Here is a 20141-nt window from a genome sequence, read left to right as displayed (position 1 = left end):
CTTATGGGATACCTTTCCTTATGAGCATAGGTTATATTTAGATACCAGCTTACCCTATATTCAGCTGTCTCTCCAGTTGGGGATTTTAATATCCTTTGTCTACATGTTTCCCTATTTGTGTGTTTTTATTGGTTTTAATAAAATTCTATTTTTTTGATTTTAATAACGCTTTTGAGTCTGTTACTATGGGGTCTTTTGGATCCCTCTTTTGGTCCTATTAAATATACAATATCCGTTCATTAACGACGTCTATAACTGGATGTTGTAACTTCAGAGTGCAATGTTATAGGGCTTATAGTGACCCCTGGTGGCCACTAGTTCAAGTATTAGAACTGTTACCCAAATGTTCCTGGACATGAATATTTGTTATTACTTCTACATTGTTTGATATTACCAAATCCAGAACTGTCCCTCTCCTGGTTGGTTCCTCAATAATTTGGGTCATGTAATTGTCTTTAAGTACCCCAAAAAACTGTTTCCTTTAGCATTCCAACTAATCTAATTGCCCTAGTCTATCTGGATAAGTAAAATCACCCATTCTGCAAACGTGACCTAGGTTTGATGCCTTCTCCATTTGCAAAGTATTTTAGCTTCCTCAATCTCACAGATATTTGGTGGTTTATAGCAGCGGTGTACAAACTGAGGGGCACGAGATTCTCTGTGGGGGCCCCGGGGGTTACAGAGGCCCTGCACGCTTCCCGAAAGCATTTAAATTAAATGCCAGGGAAACAGTGAAGGCTTCTGTAACTTCTCCTTAACTTGGTTCAGATGACTTCTGGTGACGTAACGCTTTGACGCCAGAACCAAGGTGAGGAGAGGGGGATAGCCAGCAGGGGGACGCAGGAGAAAAAGAATGTGCTCCCCTGGTTTATAGTATAGTAGTGATTGCGATATGGTGAGCAGACATTGATTATGTTTTAAATATGTAGGAGGCTATTATTGACTTTGTTATATATGGTGGTGTAGTCTGACACCTACTGTAGTGTTTAAATGTGGGCACAGGTTTATAAATAGTAATGATTAAGATGTCTCATTTAATCGTGTGTGTGTGTTGCATTTTTCTTGTAGATCTGTACTGGTTACATATAGAGTTTTCAGACACCTGGCATGTGGTTTCTGATGCCGAAGCCTCATGGCTCCTACATTGTCATTAATTTTTACATGACACTGCTAACCGGCTCCCTGGCACTCTGCTTGTCATGTACACACCACACATTACAGCAGGGCACTTTAATTTGTGGCCAGTGAAGTGGTCTCTAGATTGTGCTTCTGCATTGTAGTTTCAGACAGCCAAGTGCTTATTTTAACATTGAAACTCGCGTTATGACAGATTTTACAAATATTAGGCTGCGCTTATAGTGACGGCGACGCCACGTTAAAACAAATGTATTGAAGCTGTTGCGTGCGCTTATAGTATGAGCGATGCGATTGTTTGGTCGCGATCGCTGGAAGTCACTTCAATTTGATTTTTCCAGCGAACGTAGCGTGGCGTCACCATCGCTGGCACTATAAGTGCAGCCTTATACTTGCATCTTGAAGGCATGTAGAATAATTTAAATGTATCCACAATTATCTACTTCAGATTGTGTATTTTTTTTTTTTCCCCTAAATCTGACCAATTGGAAAACAAGGTGAAGACAGGTGCACTACAGTATTCCATTGGCACACATGGGCGCCTCCAGAGCGGTGAAGCGGAAGTCACGTGGTGCACTCATGTATGCGGCTCCTGGGGGCGGAAGAAGTTAAAGTAGCCCAATGTCGTCTCCTTGTTTACAACACCTTCGGTCTAGGCCTGCCCTCGCACCGCGCCTCCTATTTCCTATTGGCTGTGAGGTATCTGCCTTTTTGCCATTGGTTTTCTTCCGTCCCCGTCCTCTCTCCTGATTGGTTGGTGCTCGTGGTGCTGTGCCTGCACCAACATGGTGGACGCGGCGGTGGGGCTGCTGCTGTTGGCGGGGTTCGGGGCGGCGGTGTGGACAGGAGAGGTCGGAGATGAAGCCCAGGTGCTGGGGCTGAGGCTGGAGGAGCCCACGGGACCAGGCGTGTCAATGAGAGGCGGGGTTATCAGGGCCCGGCCGGGCTCCTCCTTTCGCCTCCGGCTGTATGGCTCAGGATTGCGCAACGACACCTGGCCCTGGGTCACCATTGGGGCTCCCAGGGGCCACACGTGCTCGGACCTGGTGTCGCCCCTAGAGCTGCTGGAGGACTTCCGGGTATGCGGGGAGCACTCGGGCCTTGTCACTGTGCGGGCCCTGCCCGGGGAGAGGGGGCAAGGGGGGCGCATGTACTCTCTGTGTACTCGAAAAGGGGGGAGCTGGGCCCCATACCCCGGTGGGGACACTCTGCTCACCGTGCTGGAGGGAGAGGCTGAGGAGGAGTCGCCCTGGCAGGGGGGAGAGCAGCAGTGTGCCCTGAGGCCTATCAGTTCCAGAGATCAGGGGTCCCCTACATCAGCCTTGGATGTCGGGGTGCAGCAGGCCCTGGCACCCTGGCTTCTGGCTCTCCTAGTAGCTCTGCTCCTGGTTCTCTCAGGCCTGGTCCGGGGGCTGCAGCTCAGCACCCTCGCTCTGGAGCCCCCGGAGCTTGGCCTTTTGCGGGACTGGGGGTCCCCTTCTGAGAGACAGGGGGCTGCCCGCCTAGATCCCCTCCGAACCCGCTGGGGGGGTTACACCCTGGTCTCCATGCTGGCCCTCTGTTGCTTAGCCAGCTCTGCTGTGGCTGTCCTACTGCACCATGCCCTGGGGTCAGTGCCCGTCGCCATCTTTTCCGCCGCCGGGCTACTCCTCCTGGCTGGGGAGGTCCTGCCGGCTGCTGTCTGCTCCCGCTGGGGGCCCTGGCTGGCCCCCAAGAGCCTGTGGCTCACCCATTGCTTGCTGCTGCTGGCTGGTCCCCTGTCCTTCCCTCTGTCGTGGCTCCTGGAGGCAGCCTTCAGACAAGACCCCAGCTGCTGCCGACTGAGGCTGCGGGTGCTGGAGATGGCACGGTGCGGGGACCCCTACAACGAGCTGGTGAGGGACGAGTTCAGCAAGGGGGCCCTGAGGGCCCGGACGGTGGAGGACATCTTGACTCCTGTGGGCGACTGCTTCATGCTGCCTAGTGACGCTGTGCTGGACTTCAACACCATGTCCAGCATTATGGAGAGTGGCTACACCCGCATTCCCGTCTATGAGAACGAGAGGTCCAACATCGTGGACATCCTGTATGTCAAGGACCTGGCTTTCGTGGACCCGGATGACAGTACCACCCTGAGCACCATCACTCGCTTCTACAGCCACCCTGTGCACTTTGTGTTCAGCGACACCAAGCTGGACGCCGTTCTGGAGGAGTTCAAGAAGGGTGAGGGGGCCCTGACTGTTGGAGCTGTCTTTGTGTGTTGGTTTAAATGTGTATACCGGCCTCTCTGTGTTTGCCAATTGTAAGCCAATTATAATCACTAGCCTGATTTGCCTCCTCCCACTAAAGTCCAGCTTTAATATGTGTACGTGATTTAATTACCTGAAAACATCAAATCAAGAGCAATATTTAACATTTTAATTTTGGAACATCCCAAAACCGGTTGGGAGCTGAAACTGTAAATTGGCCGGACATAACTGGTAGATATAAACAATTGTTCTTTCATGTCCTGCACCAGCCTGTCACTTGAGTTTTCCCTCTGTGTTATCGCCGTGTTGTGCATGTTCGCTGCGTGTGCTTTGTACTTTTTGCTCCTTGTGTGGTGTGTTCTCCGTATGTGTAGCAGAGCTTGTGCTCCGTGTCATTACTATGCTGTATGTTTGTATGTTATGTCCCCTCGCTGTGTGTGACATTCTCTCAGTCTTACTCTATACTTTGTAATGCTGGAGTGTATCCCTTATTGTCATTTCGCCATGTGTCACTTGCTTTATGAAACAAAGACTGTCCATTTTTACATGCTGCAACCTTGCTGTATGTGACTTGTCTCTGATCGTGACACACTGTCTCGCTCAATGTATTTGCTGCGTGTTTTCTCTGTGTGTGATATCTCTCTCCATGTGATCGTCTACCGCCTGCAGGTAAGTCCCACCTCGCCATCGTTCAGAAGGTGAATAACGAGGGAGAGGGCGATCCGTTCTATGAGGTGATGGGACTGGTGACTCTGGAGGACGTCATCGAGGAGATAATTAAATCCGAGATCTTGGATGAGTCTGAAGATTACAGTAAGGATCTCTGTGTGTAAGGGCTGATCGTTATGGGGTGGTGATGAGCGGTATTGAGGGATATTCACAGGACGTGAGAAGTGGTGTCATAAATGTCACGTTAAGAGCATGCATAGAGTTCACAGGTCACATGGTTAGGGGAAGCACACCAAGGTTACACAGGTCATGGTGAGATGAGTCACATGGTGAGGGGTAGCACACAGGTCACACAGTTAAGGGAAGCAAACAGGTCACATGTTGTGGTTAGGTAAGGTCACAGTGGTTAGAAGCACAGAGGTCATGGGGCTAGATGAGGCCACATGGTTAGGGCAAGCACAGAGGTCATAGGGTTAGGTGACCTAGTTAAGGGTAGCTCATAGAGGGCACGTGGTTAGGACACGGGTCACATGCTTTGAGGAAGTACATAGGTGAGGTCATGTATTTAGGGTTAGCACATAGGTCACAAGGGAAGTGACACACAAGGCTGGGATGTGACTGGTGTCTCCTCACCTGCCTTGTAGAGCAGAAGGTGAAGAAGAAGCGCCCCCCTGTGCAGCCCCCCTTGGTTCCCCGTGGGGAGGAAGATCTGTCCTTTTTCAGAGCAAGTGACATGGAGCAGAAGATCAAGATCTCCCCCCAGCTCCTTCTGGCAACACAGCGCTTCTTGTGCCAGGGTCAGTGCCAAACCCACATTTCCCACTTCAACGCCCAATGCACTTTCTACATTATGCTCTGCATTCCCCGTGCCATCAGCCTCCCTGTATCCTCCCCATCTCATCTTCCTGTTCTCCCCCTCACTGTCCTCTGCCTTCTCCCTGTTAGAGGTGGACCTGTTCAGCAACTCCCGCGTTTCTGAGAAGGTTCTCCTGCATCTGCTGAAGCTCCCGGGAGTCACCCAGGAGGTGAAGTTTGATGACAGCAATCGACTCTCCCCGGAACACTTCTTGTACCTGCGCAGCCAGCCTGTGGACTACTTCATCCTCATCCTGCAGGTGGGCGAGAGGGGGAGCGGAGGGGAGGATTCTCCGGTCCTGTGTGCCCCCCTCTCACTGCTTTTCCTTAATTTATAGGGCCGGGTGCAGGTAGAGATCGGGAAGGAAGGGCTAAGGTTTGAAAATGGAGCTTTCACCTACTACGGTGTTGCAGTCCTGAGTGCCTGCCTGTCAGGTGAGCACACTACATGTTGGGCGGAAACAGGGTCAGAGGTCATGGGGACCTTTCAGCTCTGTTGCACAGTGTCAAATTCCATATGCAATCAGAATGTTCCATGCAGTGACCTGTGATTGTAATAATATATACAGGGTGGGTGACACCTACCTCTTATGTGACAATAAGGGGGCCTGTTCAGTCACAAAAGTGACGCTAAATCCACTGATATAATATAGGTTCTGAGCTTCTCTTTTTTTTCTCTCTACCCTCTCATCGCAGGTCACCAGTCTCCTTCCACCAGCCGTCATGTGAACGGACGTGGGCAGAGTGACCCCACAGAGCCTGTTTCCTACTGTCCAGACTACACTGTGCGAGCTCTATCTGACCTGCAGATCGTCAAGGTGAGTGCAGTGTTCTATCTGCCACCTGCAGAGCGGGGTCTGTACACTGCAATGTTATATGAGAAGATGTGGCCAAACTGTGTATGTGATTTTGTAGTGTAGTGCATGTGACCTGCAGAGCATCATTGGAGACATGGCAGGTAGTGTGGCCACTTTCCACAGGAGTATTGTATGTCTTTATTTATATAGCGCCAAAAGTGTACTCAGCGCTTCACAAAGAATACAGTACAGGGAATTATAATAATACAATAAGTCCAGCAAAAATCAGACAGTGGGAAAGGAAATCCCTGCCCCGAAGAGCTTACAATCTAAGAGTGATTGAAAAGGGAAAGAAAACAGCACAACATCTCAGTGTAGTATCTATAAAAATGTATTGGAATTTTCAATCAGCAGGTGAGTATTGCACGTACATATACAGAGCTAAAACAGCATGACATGTTACCACAATAGCATATACAGCTAGTCCCCACACTGATCATCCGATCTCACAGGTTGTACCGGATGGAAAGTCCAGGATCTCCTCTCCAGAACCACCGGTTCCTGATGTGCTTGGTATTGGTCCCAAGCACATTAGGAATCGATGGTTATGTTGTTATAATACAACACGTGATTTTATTTTGATTTATATCACAATTTGGTTACAGTCGAGTTATAAAAGATTTTTTTATTTTCTATTATTCACTATAACAATTGTTGTATGTATGTTTTTTCACTTTATTATCACTATCAGGTGTGCTGTGTTTTTTCACGTTTTTGTTACCACCCCCTTGTGAAACTGGCAGAGTCACCATCAGATGTTAAATAATCAGCTCTTCAAGTCAGGAACCTTTGTCTGTATTAAAGTATTGTTGTAGGAACAATCCATGGATAAATAATTCATGTTTTTTGGTGATACGCTTTGGAGGTTAAACATTTCCATGATAAACTAAAGATTTGGCAAAGTTAGATCATTTTTGATACTTTTTTTTTTTTTATGGCGTCCGTCATCTCTATTTAACCTATTAAATCACATTTTAAGTTATGGTGTGTGAAAAAGGCAACAAAAAACCTCTGCCGTTAGCATATAGCCAATAAAGAATATCACTTGTGAGCACCTTCACATGTCTTAGACAGGTCTACAACCCTGCCTTTCAACCATTATCACCTAGCATACAGTGCTCCCACTGCAGCAAGGGATGCTGGGAAATGACATGCAAATGAGCAGACAGTGTGTCACTTTTGCCTGGAATATCCATTTACCTATCACCGGCTAGGTGATAATGGTTGAAAGGCAGGGTTGCAGACCTGTCTAAGACATGTGACGGTGCTCACAAGTGATATTCTTTATTGGCTATAACATATTAAACATAGAATTTGACAGTATACGAGAACTTTTTGTTTCTATAGCAACCATTTACAAAGTCCAGTCCTCTTCAGCAACAGGATACAAGTGTGGATGAGGCGGAGCATCTGCCCGATGAGGAGGTAATAGACGGGGACTACTGAAATTGGCATAGGAAGCAACATGAACACACTCTTACGCGTTTCGCACGGCTAACCACGCTTTATCAAAGAGTACTACTCTTTGATAAAGGGCGGTTAGCCGTGCGAAACGCCTAAGAGTGTGTTCATGTTGCTTCCTATGCCAATAAAGCTTTTCTAGTGATTTCAGTAGTCCCGGTCTGTTACCTTCTCATCGGGCAGATGCTCCGCCTCATCCTCTCTTGTATCCTGTGACCCATATCGGTGGGAGCATGCCGAAGCTGCCAGACGTCCACCCACAACAGAGTTTTCCTGTGAGGATTTATTTGTGAAGTTTAAGTGTCGGCGGGGGACATCACGAACTGACAGCTGTGGTGATTGTGGATTTATTTGCGTAGCTGTACGCAGCTTTCATTTTGCCGGTGTTTTTTGAGTTGCGCCACTATGGGGCTCCCTTTCTTTCTGCAACATGCTCTGGCACACCCCTTTTTGAGCCCTGCCCTCTCTTGCAGTGCACCAATTGTACCTAGTGACTGCCTGGTCACATGATCTCCCCACACACAACTTTGCATCTTTTGTCCTCTTGGACTCCACTGACAGCCATTTGGTGAACCCCCAATCCAAATTTTCGCCAATCGATCGGCTATTTAGATAATGACATATTTTGTGGATTGTTTTGATGCACATATTAAAAAAAAAGGGGGCGGGGAATAGTAATTAAAAAAACACACACACACACAAAAAAAACAACTGCTTGGACAGCTGCTTTAAAGTGAAAATTGCAATTCATTGTGTGTAACTCAACTGCAACACTGTGTTTGGATGTAGGTCTCCAGGCTGCAGTATCTGAATGCGCTCCGGGCCTCCCACACTCATAACCCACAGTCCACAGACAGCATAGAGCTGAAGATCCTACCCACCAACCAAACCAAGCTACTGAACGACAGGAACACAGGCTCAGGTACAGAGCTGAACCTTTATTTATTTATAAAATATTTTACCAGGAAGTAATACATTGAGAGTTACCTCTCGTTTTCAAGTATGTCATTACTTGTGTATCAGACAACTTATTATTTAGCCCTTTATATGATTTAGTGCTGTCTTATAATGTGGCAGTCTGTAGTACACGGGAAGACCACAGGGTTTGAAAAGGATCTGAATTGGGAGTCTAATTTTAGCTGATCCACAAGGCAAAACAGATTCCGTTGATAAGAGCGTGGGATGTTTTTCTGGGCTTTAGTGTAGGAAGACTAAGTGATTAGAAAAGTTTGCAAGGTTGTATTGACACCTAATATCCAGCAGTTCTAAGGCTAAGGCCCCGCTGCACGCGCTTGCACGGCCGCCTTGCTTGCCGGCGGCTCGTGCAAGTCACTGGACCGCGATCGGAGGTAAAGTTTTTCGGCGCGCATGGGGGAGGCGTGGCCAAAACAGGCCAGGTGGGCGCAGCAATGATGTGGGGGTGGGGTGGGCCATCACACTTTCTGTGCCAGGGGAACCCCCCCTGTGCATCTGCTGCTGCTGCCTCTCCTCCCGGGGCCGACAAGCTCAGCAGCTGGAGCTGGCCGCAACCTTAACCTGGGGACAAAGCCCTATTGATTCCGGGCACAGCAGCTGCCTGCAAGTCCCCAGCACAGGCAGCTTGTGAAACGGGACACTGCCACCCCACGTGACGCGTCACCACTCCAAAACACCAGAGGATTGTAGCTCTGGCCGGCTGACGCGTCACAGCACGTAGTTAGCCACGTCGGAAGGAGGCATCGGGGGCCATCAGACTGGAGGTAAGGGGCTGGTGGCCTGTGCGCAAGTGCTGCCGACCGTAGCGGGTCCTCAGCCTTAGGTTGACAATGCTGTTAAATAAAGCAAACTTAATTGTTTATAGGGGGCAATTGTAGGCGTATATAAAAAAACAAAACACAACTTTAAAAACTACATTACATCTTCCACAGAAAATAAATAATTTTCCTTTATCTGATTTTCCTTGACAAATTAATTTTTTTACATTCACTTGGTTCTCTGTATGTCTACCTTTTAAGAAGTTATTCTAGTCCAGTGGTTTCCAACACTTTTTTTGGTTAAGGAACCCTAGGTGAAATTGTGAGGAACCCAACCTTCTCTAACAGCAAGTCTGAGATCAGATGGATTATAAATTCTTCTATATTTGGTATCATATAAACATAGTGACTAATCGATCAGCTAGTAGTACTGAGTATTAAAAAACTTGGTGCACAGGGAGAAATTAGATAGCCAACACTTGAACAAGTGACCACCAGGGGTCACAAGTATCCTGTACCATCCTGATACAAGTATCCTGTATCCATACTTGTTCCTATATGAGCAGTGTATATTTATACCAGCTCATCCCTATACTATAGCCGTCTCTTCCACCGAGGATTTTAATATCCTGTGTATATATGTTCCCTTTATATGTTGGTTTTGTTTTTTTGTTACAAATAGATTAATTTTTTTTTTTTTTTTTGGTTTTATTTGCTTTTTGAGTCTGTTGTCTAAGGGTCAGTGGACCCTCCTTTGGTCCTATTAATTATACATTTTCCATCTACAACAGTATACATATTTGGATACTGTAACTTTTGAGTGCAATTCATAGGGCTTATAGTGACCCCTGGTGGTCACTTGTTCAAGTGTTAGCTTTCTATATTTGGTATATATTGCCGGTGTCAGCTCCTTGTGACCTTGGGCAAGTCACTTTGTTTTTGGTGCCTGAGGCACAGGGAGATATAGATTGTAAGCTCCACGGGGCAGGGACCTGTGCCTGCAAAATGTCTCTCTAAAGCGCTACATCAAACTAGCAGCGCTATACAAGAACATATTATGACCTGAAAATAACAGGGAACCCTTTAGGATGCCCGGAGAACCCAGGTTGAAAACCACTGTTCTAGTTATAACTGATGTGCCTGAAACTCAATTAAAATGTTGCTAGTCCAGTTAAAAAGGAGTAATCCACCCAAACTAACCTCCATTTCTTTAGAGAATTGGAACCGAGGGTCTTCTAGAGCTGAACAAAACTATTTTCAGGTCCTGGGGACCCTCAAGTTTCCATGATAGCTACTTGTGAAGTTAACCAGAATTACACCCTTGTTGTTAGGCCGACCCAACATCAACCCACAACCGATGTTGCTGCTTCCTAGTTGGGCAGTGTTCCGGGCGCTGGTGCACTCCCGTATTCGGGCAGAGTTCACAAACGCCGAGTCCGCTGGGACGGTTTCGGAGTTTACCTCCCAGTGGGCGTTAGGCGGGGTGCTCTGCTCGGTATCCCCCATCAGGGGTTCTTCTGAGTTAACCCTTCTTTTTTAAGTGCATTTTTTACAGTGCACTTGCTGATTCCCTTATATATTTGTTTGACTGGTTTTTCTTTGTTCTACTTGGCAACAAGTAGAATTGCTGTGCGGCCAATCAGTATTGAACCAGATCAAAATAGGCTGCTTCCTAGTTGGTCGAGATTTGCCAGATGGCTTGTCTTCCGAGGGAGATATTTACCGGTGGAGTTACTGTGTTTATATCTTGGGACTGGGGGTCCCTTAAAATTAAAAGTGGACCCCCCAACAAAAAAAATGGAGTATAAACTGCTCCTTTAAAGCCGCAAGTCAAGCAATATCCTACGTTAAAAAAAAAAAAAAAAAAACAAGTTCTGTACTATGAAAATACTTGTAGCATTTATAAGAAAAAAAAAGCACATACAGGCATACCCCGCTTTAAGTACACTCACTTTAAGTACACTCGCGAGTAAGTACATATCGCCCAATAGGCAAACGGCAGCTCACGCATGCACCTGTCATCACGTCCCGAACAGCAATACCGGCTCCCTACCTGTACCGAAGCTGTGCGCAAGCAGTGAGACTATAGAGTCTGTTACACATGCGTTATTTACATCAGTTATGCACGTATATAACGATTGCAGTACAGTACATGCATCGATAAGTGGGGAAAGGTAGGGCTTCACTTTAAGTACATTTTCGCTTTACATACATGCTCCAGTCCCATTGCGTACGTTAATGCGGGGTATGCCTGTACTGTATTAGACATTTTAATGTATTCTAATTTAACAGGCATTTTTGTTTTCTATAGAAACCATTTACAAAGTCACAACCCCTTCCTCTTCTGACAGGCTCTGGCTCTTGAGCCCTGCCCTCACCAATTGTATCTAGTGACTGCCTGGTCACACGATCTTCCACACAGAATTTAGCATTTTGGGTAATCTAGTTCAGCAACTGAATTAAATAACCCTGAGCAAAGCGATCAGATTACAGGAGAACGGATCGATCTGCAATTTAGCTAATCACTGGTCAGTGTGCAGATTGTATTGATGCACATATTGAATGAAAAAAAATATATATTTAAAAAAAAAAAAAAAAAACAGCAGCTTGAAAGGGATAAACAGAAAATGATGAATTTATTTACCTGCCCAAATCCCCCTCTACCCACATGTAGCAATCTGCTGGCTCTACCCACACTCATTTTTGTGGTCGTCATCATTCTCAGTCTTACTCCCCCCACCCCTCCCCTTTTGTGTTTGATTCCAGCTCTTCTAATCAACACTTCAGTAAGTGGCACAATTGAGAGTTTCAGCTAATAGCTGCTCATGCTGTTATAGATTTGAGGTAAATATTCATTTATTTTTACCTGTAGGTGCTTCACACACGCTGCTTCTATAGACACAAATTAACAGCTGTTAACAGTACATGCCTCCCACTTGCACTGTCTGCTATACGATCTCAGACTTGTTCATTTTATTACTGGTCCACCAAGCATTATTTTAATTTCATTCATGGTGTAGCTCTGCTGACCTGTTGTCCCATACGCCTGCTGTCTACATATTGACCTCTTCACTGTGACCTGTCCTCTGTTTTGTCTTTTGTGCCTGATAAAAGAAAAAAAAAAAAACATTCAGCTTCTGCTTATTGGTGCTCAAAGTGGGTTATTTACAAAAAGTCCTCTGGGTGCAAAACTGGGGGAACTAGAGCAAAAGAGAAGTCCTAGATTTACCTGCGTAAAAATATTAAATGGGACCATTTTTGCTTTTTCAGCCAGGTGACTTTAAATAACCCTCAACATCTGTTTTAAATCTCTCAAAGATTTCATTAATTGCAGATCTAGGAGATAAACATGTTTCATTTAATTGCTTTTGAATCTTTCATCTAACTTTTCTGTCAAAGCTTTTATGTGACCAGGCTATACAACCCGAGTGCTTGTTACTTGCTGTCACATTCACCCCCTGAACGCTCCTGTGATCAGTCGGCACTGTCACCCTCCCACGCTACCTATTATCTGCATGCCACATCACTGCCTGTTTTGCAAACATGCTATTCCACAGGCACTACACGTCAAGTCAACCATCTCAGATTTCCATGACATATCTTCCTGAGCCAGATCCAGTCTCTACTTCCTTCCTCATTGTGACTGTCACTTATTTTATTGCTTTGTAGTGACGACAACGATGCAGAAGACAGATCCTGAGGAGCAGAACCCTGGAACGTGAGGATTCACTGTGTGTGGGGAGAGGTGGGGGTTCACTCCCCCCACATGAAAAGCTGGGACCCACCTCCGCCAGAGAGACTCATTAGGAGTGTATGGCACTTGATAACACCTTTGTTACTTCAACTGTCTCCCATGGTGCCATTCCACAATGTGACTTTATTTAGTTTATTGCTCTTTTTCAGATTTAAATAGAGCATCTGTGCTTTTTCTGAATGTGGTAGGCCAGAGACCTTAACCCATTTGCTGCCAGAGAGCCAGTAGCATTGAGGGGGGTTAACCTGGCTGAGGAAGCCAGCGTTCGTTGCAGCACCGTGTATATCACGTCTCTGCTGCTGGAGAAGTCTGCAAGAGAGGGGTGAAGGTGTTGGGATTATTATTATTATTTTTATAGAAACTAAACAGTATTTTATGTTTTTATTAAGCTAATCAGGGGGCTGGAATTGTGGAAAATTGGAAGCATTAATGAAAAAGCCAAATTATCCCACTTCTGAGCTGTCTCCTCATATGATATTTACAGGTCTGCGTCGCTGAGCGGTACCTGACAGTAAGCTTGCTGCTGTACATAGGTATACAAAGCATACACTATACTTGACTATGTAGAAAAGGCACTTTACTATATGACTAGGAAGTACCTACTGCGTGCGCATGCACAAAAGAGTTGGTGATTTGATCAGCAGTATTCCAGACTGTCTGCTACAGATACACCAGTAACTTCCCCGGTTTGCTAGTGCGGAGTGCAAAATTGTGTGCTTGTGTGGCTGCTAGGGTTAGACTTACTCACATGCTGCTACACTGTGTAAGGTTACAGCGAGAAGAGGTCAGCAATGCTGGGAAGAGCCAGGTCTGCGGCTGTCCGGCCCTTACAATCACGCAGGTCCCTGAGTCTATTGCAGTGATGCAGGAGGAAATGGCACAGCTCTCGGTGACCTCCCTCAGCCGCCTGCAGGATAAGGGAATAATGTGCACTGTGAGTGGGAAAATAAGACATCCACAATAAATTACTTGGTTATAAAATTTGGGTGGGATCCTGAACCCAGTGCAGCCACCTCTGCGGTGGAATGCTCAACTGCAAAAGCAGTCTCCCAAAGCAACTATATTAATACATACACCAGTTCCAGGAGGGGGCAGAGTTCTAGTATTTGGTTTATAAAACGTAATTAACGCATTTTTCAGAGTTTTTTTTTTTAAATAATGGAAATTCTTTATCAATATGATGGATGCGGTTTTTTTTTTTCAACCATGTTTTTAAAAAAAATAAGTATGCAGCGCCAATTACTAACTACCAATAAAATATAGGGAATAGTGTAGATTTAAATTCTATAAATACACTGATAAAAAAATTAGTGCATGGAAAGACCCGTATAAGAATAATAGTCCTGATTGATACTGAAATCCAACAGCCAGAATCCAAGAGGGGATTCCATGTCCCTCCAAACGTAGAAACAGTAGTTGCTCGTGATGTCCTCCGGCGCATAAACCCAGCTCATCAAAAATGGATAGCCACCTAATTGTTGTAGCGCTACCGAAATGTCTTTGTCAATACCATTTTATAGTTGAAGTTACCTCAGCCTTCCACTTGTTTGCTTACTACATACTATGGGGAATTTTCCTAACTCGCTACCTTCACCATTTAATGGCTCAACTAACCAGTGGAAGGCTACTTTTACAGATTAGTTAGGTGGCTCATCTGAGCAGATCCACCCATGCTCTACTTGCATTTCATTTTTGTCCTATCACCTGGCTGATTCTTTCTTCACCCCCCCCCCCTCCCCCTCCCCCTCCCCCTGTGCCGCCCACACAGTTCATCCAATTACAATACAAATAAAGCATAATTATAAGCTTATCTGGCAGCTTTCAAAAGAACCACACCCAACAGGAGATTCTAAAAACGAGAAAGTGCACACTCCATAGTGTATAAGCATTTTGTAGTTTTAATACAAAAAGAATCAAGTACTACAATGTACTCACAAGGATAAGTGAATTAAAAATCAGTGTACATCAGATTCATAGTCACCAGCCAGGCGAGATGGGAGTAAAGCAGTTTCCCGTTTTGACTGGGAGACCACACGTGGTATATGTAATCTTAAATCAATGGTTTATTTTGTGTGCGGTCTGGTGATCGAATCTGCTGCGGGTCTCTTCACTCACCTTGTGTAACGCGGTTTTCCCGTCTGAGTCTGTCAAAGCTGGGTCAGCTCCATACTCCAGGAGCAGCTGCCCCACCTGGCAGTGCCCGCAGAACGCTGCGCGGTGCAGAGCTGTGCTGCCCCCGTGGGTCTGAGCATTACTGTCAGCGCCACTCTCCAGGAGGAGACGGCACACACGCAGGTGACCGTGACGGCTGCTGTAATGCTGAGCATGAGACAAAGAGACGGTGAAACAAGAACGGCGACACAAAACTGTGACACGCGAAGAAACAGGATGCAGCAGCATAGAGGGTCTCACCAGAGCCGTGTACCCAAAGCCATCGGGCAGGTTGGGGTCCGTCCCCTTTTGAATGAAGCTGCTGACCCGGCTGAGGTCGCCATCCAAAGCCGCTGACCAGATCCCTGCAGGAAACGGCTGTGACAAGACCTCGCCCACTAATTGATTGCCCCACCCACCAATCATATTTATATGGCAGATTATATATTTATTTAGGTTTATATCCACTTTACATCATAACATGCAGGACTAATATAGCAATGTACGTGTTATAATATAGGAATTCCAGATCCTACATAACGGAAGTGAAAAACAATTTTATTTTTATAGGCCTCGGGCTTAAAGAACTTAAACAAGCGTTATTTACTAAAGGAAATCCCATGCAACTATCAGCACCAGATTTGCATAAGGAAAAGCTCTAATAATGTCCAATAAAATTGCTATTATTTGATAGATCTGATGCTACTTGCCCCGGATTTATCGAAGCCAAGATACACCTGCCTCTCCCCCCTCTCGCTGCACACGGCATATACACCGGCCTCACCTCTCTGGAAGTCCATCTCCTTCACTGTCTCTCTCACCCCCGGGTCCGGCCCTTCGCAGCATGAGCCTCCCGCTTGGTGTCCGTGACCTGCCATGTGAGCAGAGGCGCTGTGGGCCCCCGGGCCAGGATGCACTGAGGAACGGGAACACGTGCAGACTACACTGCCACCATGACACTTCAAGCCCTTCCTGCGAACATTCAGCCAATCGGAAAAGAATCTCCAGCCGCCTCTCTGCCAATAAGGTGCTAGCAGGGCCATTGAAACAGCTGGCCAATTGCATATGGACGGGGGCGGGACATGCCCTGAGAGCTGCAGTGTCCAATTATGGCCACCAGGTGGCGGAGCGAGACCAAGAGATTGCGTTGTCTACCTCCATTTCATCCACTATATCTGCGACTGCGCTTATACGGCGACGGTGACGTCACGCTGCGGTCGCTGGGGAAATTGTATTGTATTGTATGTCTTTATTTATATAGCGCCATAAATGTACATAGCGCTTCACAGTAGTAATACATGTTGTAATCATAAATAACAAATAATATAAATAACAGGTCATGGGAATAAGTGCTTCAGACACACTGTAAGAGTAACATTAAGGAAGAGGAGTCCCTGCTCCGAGGAGCTTACAATCTAATTGGTAGGTAGGGGAACGTATAGAGACAGTAGGAGGCAATTCTAGTTAGTGCGTCTGCAGGTGGCCAAGCTTTATGTATCATGTGTCCAGGCTGATCCACAGTGCTATTCATATGCTTCTTTAAGCAAGTGGGTCTTAAGGTGGATAGAGAGGGTGCAAGTCGGGTACTGAGGGGAAGGGCATTCCAGAGGTGCGGGGCAGAAAGTGAGAAAGGTTTAAGGCGGGAGAGGGCTTTAGATACAAAGGGAGTAAAAAGAAGACATCCTTGAGAAGAACGCAAGAGTCGGGATGGTGCATAGCGAGAAATTAGGGCTGAGATGTAAGGAGGGGCAGAAGAGTGTAAAGCTTTAAAAGTGAGGAGAAGAATGGAGTGTGAGATGCGGGATTTGATTGGAAGCCAGGAGAGGGATTTCAGGAGGGGAGACGCGGAGACAGATTTGGAAAGAGTAGAGTGATTCTGGCAGCAGCGTTTAGGATAGATTGTATGGGAGACAGGTGAGAGGCAGGGAGGCCGGACAGCAGGAGGTTGCAGTAATCGAGACGGGAGAGAAAGAGGACCTGAGTCAGAGTTTTAGCAGTCGAGTAACAGAGGAAAGGCGTATCTTTGTGACATTGCGGAGGAAAAAGCGACAAGTTTTAGAAACGTTTTGAATGTGAGAGAGGAATCGAGTGTGACCCCTAGGCAGCGTGCTTGGGCTACTGGGTGAATGATCGTATTTCCAACAGTGATATGGAAGGAGGCAGTAGGGTCAGGTTTAGGAGGAAGTATAAGGAGCTCTGTTTTTGCCATGTTAAGTTTCAGTCGGCGGATGGCCATCCAGGATGATATTCCAGAGAGACATTCAGAAACTTTGGTCTGTACAGCAGGTGTAAGGTCAGGGTTTGAAAGGTAAATTTGTGTGTCGTCAGCATAGAGGTGATATTTAAACCCAAAAGATGTGATTAGGTCGCCTAGAGAGAGTGTGTAAAGAGAAAAGAGAAGGTGTCCCAGGACAGAGCCCTGGGGTACCCCCACAGAGAGATCGATAGAGGAGGAGGAGGTGTTAGCAAAAGAGACACTGAAAGTACGATGGGAGAGGTAAGAGGAGATCCAGGATAGAGCTTTTTTCCGAATACCAAGAGTATGGAGAATGTGGAGGAGAAGAGGGTGGTCCACGGTGTCAAATGCTGCAGAGAGGTCGAGTAATATGAGCAGAGTGTAATGACCTCTGTCTTTGGCAGCATGGAGGTCGTCAGTTATTTTAGTGAGGGCTGTTTCAGTAGAGTGAGCAGTGCGGAAGCCAGATTGTAGAGGGTCTAGAAGAGAATAGGTGTTGAGAAAGTGTAGCAATCGAGAGAATACAAGACGTTCAAGGAGTTTAGAGGCAAAAGGGAGACAGGTCGATAGTTAGAAGGACAGGTAGGGTCAAGCTTGCTGTTTTTGAGCAATGGTATAACGGTTGCATGCTTGAAGGAGGATGGAAAAGTACCAGAGTAGAGGGAAGAGTTAAAGATCTGTGTGAGCAGAGGGATTATAGAAGGAGCAAGAGGTTTTAGGAGATGGGAAGGAATGGGATCAAGAGGGCAGGTGGTAGAGGGAGAAGAGGAGATCAGCAGTGACACATCCTCCTCCGAGATAGGCAGGAGGAGAGTTGGGAAGCGGTGTGGGATGGGAGGAGGCAACAGATGGGATGTTCTGACGTATGGATTCCACCTTTTCCTTAAAAAAGTCAGCTAAGTCCTGAGGTGAGATGGAGGAAGAAGAGGAGGCAGCCGAGGGTGGTCTGGGTAGAGAGTCAAAGACAGAAAAGAGTCGTCGTGGGTTAGATTTGTGATGAAAAGTAGGTTTGTTTAGCCTGAGAGAGGGCAGAGTTGAAACAGGATAGCATAAATTAGTAGTGAAGGAAGTCTGCGAGTGTATGAGATTTCCTCCAGAGGCGCTCTGAGGAGCGAGTGGAGGAACGCAGCATGCGTGTGTTGGAATTTAGCCAGGGTCTGGGGTTAGAAGGACGAGGACGGCAGAGAGAAAGCGGGGCATGTAGATCAAGAGAGGAAGATAAGGCAGAGTTGTAGTTCCTGACCAAGTTGTCAGGGTCTGAAGCAGAACTGAGAGAGGAGAGGGAGGAGCGTAAAGTGGACTCAAAAGCTGGTAGATCAATAGAGCGCAAGTTTCTGCAAAAACGAGGGCTAGATAGAGATGGAGAGGGGGAGAAGCGGGAGAGAGAAAATGAGACGAGGTGATGGTCAGAGAGAGGAAAAGGAGAAATGGAGAAATCGGTGAGAGAAAAGTTTTTTAGTGAAAACCAGGTCTAGGTAGTGGCCATCTTTGTGGGTGCTGGCTGCAGTCCACTGTTGAAGGCCAAAAGAAGAGGTTAGAGAGAGAAAGCGGGAGGCCCAAAGAAGAGAAGGGTCATCAATGTGGCAGTTGAAGTCCCCAAGGAGAAGAACAGGGGAGTCTGAGGAGAGAAAGAAAGTAAGCCAGGATTCAAAGTGAGAGAGAAAGGCAGAAGGGGGGTGAGTAGAGGTAGGTGGGCGATAGATGACCGCTACGTGGACAGGGAGAGGCGAGAAGATTTGGACTGTGTGAACCTCAAAGGAGGGAAAAGCAAGAGAGGGGGGAATAGGAAGGGTTTGGTAACAGCAGAGAGAGGAGAGCAGGAGCCCCACGCCTCCACCCCTACCATCAGGGCGCGGAGTGTGGGAGAAGGAAAGGCCACCATAAGAGAGGGCAGCTTCCAGAGCAGAGTCAGACTGAGTGAGCCAGGTCTCAGTTATAGCAAATAGGAGCAGCGAGTGAGAGAGAAAGAAGTCATGCACGGAGAGGAATTTCTTAGAGAGGGAGCGAGCATTCCAAAGGGCACAGGAGAATGGGAGAGAGGAGGGAGGGTGGCAGGGGATGGGTATGAGGTTGGAGGGGTTGACACCAGAAGGAGTAGAAGTTGCCTGTGGGAGGCGAGGACAAGAGCATGTAGAAATAAGGCAGGGACCAGGATTGGGAGAGATATCCCCAGAAGCAAGGAGGAGAAGCATGGATAGAAAGAGGATGTGTGAGGAGGATTTGTAGGGGTGTGTTTTAGTGCAGGGTGTATAGCTGTGTGGTGACAGAGGGCGCAGGTAAGAAAGGAGTTCATGTGAACTGAGAAGTGGGGAAGAAAGGGGAGTTGGAGATATATGAATAGAGTTAAGAGACATAAGGAGGCTGGTAGAAGGAAGTGCATAATTTGAAAATAAGTGAGGTCACAGCAAATACAAAAAGTAAAGGTGGCATCACAGCAATCGTTAAATGCTGAGATGTGTAGTCTGGGATGATATGCTCATTTCCAGCGTAGAGCAAATGCAGGAATCAGAAGCAGTAGGTGTTGTCCACTTTTCCACTTCTTTTTGAACTTCCTTTTTAAACTTCATCACTACTTTAAACATTTCTACTTAAGTGTTTCTGCTTAAGAGCATGGCTGCAGGCAGCAATGGCTGCTGTGAGTTTACTTACATACTTTTACAAAGTCACCTGGCTGGCCCAACCAACTTCATTAGCACATGTGAGGGACGTGCTAGCTTCCAGCGATCGCGACCAAGCCGTCGCTTCTACTATAAGTGCACGCGGCGGTGGCAATACATTTGCCGTCGCCGGCACTATAAGCGCAGCCTCTAAGGCCAAGTTCAGGGTGGCTGCTACGGACGCTTGCGTCCATGCACGCCTCCCCCGCAGCCCGGCGATCTGTGCCCAGGCTGCAAGAGTTGGGTCGCTGCTTTGTGGGGCGGGGGCAAACTTGTCACGTGACTTGACTGCCGGCCCAAATATCATTTCGGGTTGTAGCAGTAAAGTGTAGCAGTGTCAACGCTGCACTTTGCCGCCGGTGGAGTTTTCAGATTAAACACTCCCACCGAACAACCCAAAATTGCG

At 46.8% G+C, this 20141-nt stretch overlaps 2 protein-coding genes across 4 annotated transcripts; one reads left to right on the top strand and one right to left on the bottom strand.

Moving 5' to 3' along the window:
• Positions 1–1873: 1873 nt before the first annotated feature.
• On the top strand, positions 1874–13142 carry CNNM3 (cyclin and CBS domain divalent metal cation transport mediator 3). 3 transcript variants are annotated; one of them, XM_075601862.1, is made up of 9 exons: positions 1877–3336; positions 4032–4175; positions 4676–4828; positions 4977–5146; positions 5225–5321; positions 5583–5704; positions 7994–8126; positions 11704–11781; positions 12607–13142. In XM_075601862.1, the coding sequence occupies exons 1-8, from the start codon at positions 1920–1922 to the stop codon at positions 11751–11753; spliced, it is 2286 nt and encodes a 761-aa protein (XP_075457977.1). In that variant the 5' UTR covers positions 1877–1919; the 3' UTR covers positions 11754–11781; positions 12607–13142. The 3 variants fall into 3 exon arrangements, with proteins under 3 accessions (XP_075457978.1, XP_075457977.1, XP_075457975.1); XM_075601860.1 differs by lacking the exon at positions 11704–11781 and having other exon boundaries at positions 1878–3336; XM_075601863.1 differs by lacking the exons at positions 7994–8126; positions 11704–11781 and having other exon boundaries at positions 1874–3336.
• Positions 11776–15900, bottom strand: ANKRD39 (ankyrin repeat domain 39). Its single transcript, XM_075601864.1, has 5 exons — positions 15627–15900; positions 15104–15207; positions 14807–15010; positions 13436–13598; positions 11776–13000 (listed from the first exon to the last, which is right to left on the bottom strand). The coding sequence occupies exons 1-4, from the start codon at positions 15883–15885 to the stop codon at positions 13461–13463; spliced, it is 705 nt and encodes a 234-aa protein (XP_075457979.1). The 5' UTR covers positions 15886–15900; the 3' UTR covers positions 11776–13000; positions 13436–13460.
• Between the last annotated feature and the right edge of the window lie 4241 nt (positions 15901–20141).

This window comes from Ascaphus truei, chromosome 5 (genome assembly GCF_040206685.1).
Source record: "Ascaphus truei isolate aAscTru1 chromosome 5, aAscTru1.hap1, whole genome shotgun sequence".
Lineage (NCBI taxonomy): Eukaryota > Metazoa > Chordata > Amphibia > Anura > Ascaphidae > Ascaphus > Ascaphus truei.
The sequence above is the reverse complement of the archived record's forward strand: the minus strand, read 5'-3'. Positions and strand labels throughout refer to the sequence as shown.